This window comes from Echinops telfairi, unplaced genomic scaffold, assembly GCF_000313985.2.
Source record: "Echinops telfairi isolate 266 unplaced genomic scaffold, ASM31398v2 ScPeMD7_2;HRSCAF=8, whole genome shotgun sequence".
In the NCBI taxonomy this organism is placed as follows: Eukaryota; Metazoa; Chordata; class Mammalia; order Afrosoricida; family Tenrecidae; genus Echinops; species Echinops telfairi.
In genome coordinates, this window is record NW_022103898.1 from 60,408,772 (window position 1) to 60,414,205 (window position 5,434).

Consider the following 5,434-nt stretch of genomic DNA (forward strand, 5'->3'; position numbering starts at 1 on the left):
TATTTTACCTTTAAAACTTAAGAATAATCACACTAGCTAAGAGGCAAGTTAACAGGCTTGAAAATCACTGTTGTCCTTCTGATTAAATCATCTGCCCAAAAGTAAACAGAATACCTTCTGAAAAGAATCTTCATCTGTTATGTCATAAACTAAAATAGCTCCATTGGAATCTCTGTAGTAAATTGGACCCAATGCGTGAAATCTCTCTTGCCCCGCTGTGTCCTAAATAAAATAATGAATACTTATTAGATCAGAATAAAAACAGTATGTGAAAAATTATAACTACAGTGAATTTATGATTAATTGTAAAGTGGGCTAAGGAGTCACAAATAACCCCAAATAGTAAACAAAACATGGTGCAAAAAAATTTGAAAAGCCAAATTATAGCCAGTATTTAATGTGTTACTGTTATTTCTCCCCTCCAGCCCCCTTCTTCCTCAGCAATCTAACGAACACAACTAGCAAGCAGCCTAGATGCCAGAGAATCAGAATGACTAGCAATGCACTAAGTGTAGGCCTGCTCTAACCTAACTCCCCAATAAAGGGAGAGATAAGGAAAGGCAGGCTGCGGCCCACACATTCTGAAGTGGAAGACCTGTAACCATTCCAAAGTGAAAAGTTATAATATCAATACACAAATATTAAATTCTGTTCAAGACATAACTGCCAAATTTTAGAGGTGGGGAGAGATGTGGGGTTTGGAGACACTTTTAGCTAACCTTTAATTAATGAAAATATTTTAAAAATCTGATTCCTATTCTCTGAACCAATTAATTCTTAACAGGATGAAGAACACACAGAAAACTCCATCCATAGGGTTGAAAAGGTTAACTTACCCATATGGCGAGATTTACTCTTTTCCCGCCAATATTTAACTTCTTTGTTAGGAAAGATGCCTAAAAAAAAAAAGGTACATTAAACAGTGTTTCATATAAAGAATATGTTTATCTTGACAACTATATAGGAATCATCTCTGTGTAATTCAAGCTATCTGAAAAAAAAGGTGATTGTTGAGTTTTTACTCATGACCAAGTATTTTCATTGATGACGTAATATTTACATTCCTATCGAAGGGATTTTAGTTTATGAACGCAAATCATAAAAATACAAAGGCGACTGTTTTTCCCATATATATTGTTTGGTGCCACCAATTGGTTCCGATGCACAGCACCTTAAGTACAACAGCATGAAGCACCACCTGATCCTGCACCATCCTCCCAATTGTTAAATTGTTTAGCTAATTGTTGCAGCCAGTGTGTCAATCCATCTTGTCAAAGGCCTTCTTTCACGTTTTCACTGCCTCTCCACTTTACCAAGCAGGGTTTCCTTCATCAAAGGGTAGGCTCTCGTGATAGCATGTTCAAAGTATCTGAGACTAGTCTGGAGAGCATTCTGGGTATCCTTCTTCTGAGACATCTCACATCCTGTTCACTTTGGGGAACCCTGCTGGCATTTGATAGACCTATGAAATAGCTTCCAGCATCACAGTCGCACACAGCTGCCACAGAATGACAAACGGACAGACTAGTGATGGTTCTCCTGTATGTTGTTGTGCTAGGTGCCACCAAGTCCATTCCGACACAGCGACCCTGTGCACAACAGAAAGAAATACTGCACGATTCTGTGTCATCCTCATAATTGTTCCTGTGTGTGAGCCCATTTTTGCAGCCAGTGTCAATCCATCTTGTTGAGTCTTCTTCTTTTATCACCGCCTCTATACTTTACCAAGCATAATGTCCTTCTCCAGGAACCGGTCTCTCCAGACAACATGTCTGACATATGTAAGGGAATAGTTTGCCATTCTTGCATCGAAAGAGTACTCTGGCAATACTTCTTCCAAGATAGACTGGTTTGTCCTTTTATCAGTCCATGGTACTTACAATATTTTTCACCAGCACCTCATTCCTTAGAGCATTAAATCTGACCACTTTACCTACTCATTATAGAAAGAGTTTGATTTGTAAGATTTACAAGTATGCACCACTTAATGTACCTTTTAGGCATGCCCCTTAGGACAGTATACACATTTACAGACTATCAGGTGTTTTTTGTTAAGGAAAAAAAAAAGCGTCTCTTTTTATTATTCCCATCTAGTTGTTTTAATGCATTAGGTGCTTTACTGCAGGGGGGAAATGGGAAAATTTACAGTCTCAGAAACCCAAAGAGAGAGTTCTACTCAGTCTTACAAAGTCGTTAAGTCAGAATAAAGTGGATAGCAGTGGGTGGTAATAATTTTAAAGATCCCAAACCTCCAGAGTACATGAACAGCAGGGTCCCAAGATGCACCCCAATCCCACAAGCACTTCCTGCTTCAAAGAGTCTTCCTGGCCTTATGCACCCAGCCATCAGTCATTCACTTTCAGTCCTGACAAACAGACAATGACTTCTTTCTGCTCCTGCCACAGGCTCTGAGGATCAGGGGTTGGCAGAGGTAAAAGACACATATCAATCAAAGTGGCCCATCTAGCCTCAACCTCCTCCCTTCTGACTGCTTGCACATAGACATCCTCAAGTCCTGATCCGGCTACGAGTATAAAGCCACTGCCAAGCAAGGCAGGCTCCTGTTTTCAGTGGATACATGTAGCTCTAAGTATTGTCTGGAGGACTACCAAAAGCTTTGGTAATAAGCTTTGTTGTTGTATGGTGGGTGCTATCCAGCTGGTTCCAACTCATAGTGACCCATGCACAACAGAATGGGTCATCTGCACCATCCTTACAATTCTTACATGTTTGTACAATGTCCAAATCACTTAATCTGCACCATCCTTACAATTCTTACATGTTTGCATAATGTCCAAATCACTTAACATTCTATCCTTTTCACAGCAATTATTCTGGATATTAAATGGTACATACTTGTATAAGAAACATTTACTGGTGGTTTATTTGTACAAAAGTCAGTATTACTAAAAATGTAATTGCAATTATTTTATATCTAATATAACGTACAATATTTTAACAACTGTCCTGTATACTAATATAACAAATCTGAAAGATTTCAATGAGCTTGTCTACTACAGAACTGAAAAGGCTTTTTTAAAATCAAAACTAGGTGATAATTGTAAAAATAGTCTTGCCAAGTAGATGCTAATGAGTGCTGAGAAAGAAGTGCCACCCTATCTAAATGCCTCAAAGAAACTTTCAATGACAAAGGGATCTCTCTTGTAGTAGGGTTTTTCCTGACAGATGGATAGAGCAACTGAAGGCTGAAGCACTTGACTCCACCCCCTCTGCCCTGAAGGGAACTCCAAGTTGGTAAAATCAACACCAAGGTAACACTACATAGATAACACTGAATCAAAAAGATTCTAGAACTCCCTGTCTAGAGTGTAGACCTTAGCTTGTGACTATTAATAAAATTTGTTTCAGAAAAAATAAATAAAAATAAAATTTGTTTCAGAACATAACACACATTCCAAAAAAGTGTACTATGGTCAGGTATATTTGGATAATGCTCCAAATTGTCCTGTATTCCCTTTGAAGAGGTCTTGCGCAGCAAATTTACTCAACACAATGTGTTGTTTGATCTCAACTGCTGCTTCCAGGAACATTGATTTGTTGATCCAAGAAAGAAAATATCCTTGACAACTACAACCTTTTCTCCTTTTCTCATGGTGTTACCTCTTGGTTCAGTTGTGAGGATTTCTGTGTTCTTACTATTTGAGTTGCAATCCATGCTGAACGCTGTAGTCCTTGACAGTCATCAGCATGTGCTTCAATTCTTCCTCAATTTCAGCAAATAAGGTTCTGTCATCTGCATAGTACAGGTTGTTAATAAGTCTTCCTCCAATCCCAATATTGCATTCTTCTCCATATATGTAATCCATATGCTGAGATTTACTCAGCCTACAGATTTAGCCAGTATGGTAAGAGGACACACCCTGATGCACTTCCTTTCCTGATTTTAAACTATACAGTATTCCCTTGTTCTGTTTGTACAACTGCCCCTTCCTCCATGTACTGGTTCTGCCTGAGCACAATGAAGTGTTCATAGTTTGTTATGATCCACACAGTTGAATGCCTTGGCATAGTCAATAAAACACAAGTAAACATCTTTCCGGTATTCTCTGCTTTCAGCCAAGATCCATCTGACATTAGTCAGCAATGACATCCTTTGCTCTATATCCTATTCTGAATCTAGCTTGAACCTCTGGCAGTTCCGTCAATGTACTGATGCAACCTTTGTTGGATGATCTTATGCAAACTTTTACTTGCATATAATACTGTTCTATAATTTGAACATTCTGTTGGTTTACCTTTCTTTGAGATGGGTATAAATCTAGATCTCTTCCAGTCAGGTGGCCAAGTAGCTGTTTTCGTACTTTCTTGGTATAGGCCATTCAGTGCTTCCAGTGCTTCATCTCCATTAGTATTCCTTTAATTCCTGGAGCCTTGTCTTTGGCTAATGCTTTCAGTGGAATTTGAACTTCCTTTAGTACCATGGTTCTTGCTCATATGCTACCTCTTGAAATGGTTCAATGTCAACTGATTCTTTTTGGTACAGTGACTTTGAATTCTTTCCATTTTCCTTTGATGCTTCCTATATTGTTCAATGTTTGTGTCCAAACTCTTCACTATTGCAACTCAAGGCTTTTATTCTTTAGTTCTTTCAGCTTAAGATATTTGAGTGTTCTTCTGGTTTTCTAACTCTAAGGCTGTATACATTTCATTATAATATTTACTCTGTTATCTCGAGTTGCCCTTTGGAATTTTCTGTTCAGCTCTTTTACTCCATCATTCCTTCCATTTGCTGTTAACTACTCGTACTCTACTGACAGGAAAGTGGTGGGGACTGAATTGTGTCCTCACTCCCACCACCCCCACCCCCACCTCCAAATGTGTCTGCCACACAAGACCTCTTTTGAAGTGTTGAAAAAAGCAAGGATGTTACTTTGAGGACTAAGGTGCACCTGACCCAAGTCATGTTATTTTCAATCACGTCATATGCATATCAAGGTTGGAAATTGAATAAGGAAGACCAAAGAATCGATGCATTTGACTTATGGTGCTGGCGAAGAATTTTAAAAGTACCACATTGTGATGATGAAGAATTATGTCAACTAGACACTCCTGGGTAAAGGTAGTGGCAGCACCCTACCTATCAACTGAGTATCCTTGAGTCTCTTTGGTGTCATAAGTCTTTTTGTGTAAGAGAGGGAGTCCAAGCTGAGTCAAATCCTCTTTGGCCTTCCACATTCTGCAGACAATGGATCTTGCCTCTGGTTCCTTGGTCTCCTGTTGCTCTACCTGCCAATCCCAGGAAGATCCGCAGACTACTGACTGTGGAGATCTCTGTGTCCACCAGCCTTCACCTGGCACGCTGTCTATGCTTCATAGTCCTGTTTCTCATCTTACACAAGTTAGGTGAAGCCTAACATGAGCCAGATGGACTTACCTATTCCTACAACTGTGTAAGCCATTTCTTGAAAGAAAT

The 5,434-nt window shown here is 39.2% G+C and overlaps 1 protein-coding gene across 1 annotated transcript in view; it reads right to left on the reverse strand.

The window, feature by feature from the left end:
• RAB21 (RAB21, member RAS oncogene family) overlaps positions 1-5,434 on the reverse strand; it is a 43,184-nt gene that overhangs the window by 19,535 nt on the left and 18,215 nt on the right. Inside the window, exons 2-3 of the mRNA XM_004700446.2 lie at positions 837-896; positions 115-222 (exon numbers count right to left, since the gene is read on the reverse strand). Coding sequence (XP_004700503.1) covers positions 115-222; positions 837-896 — 168 coding nt within the window. The remainder of the gene's footprint in view (positions 1-114; positions 223-836; positions 897-5,434) is intronic.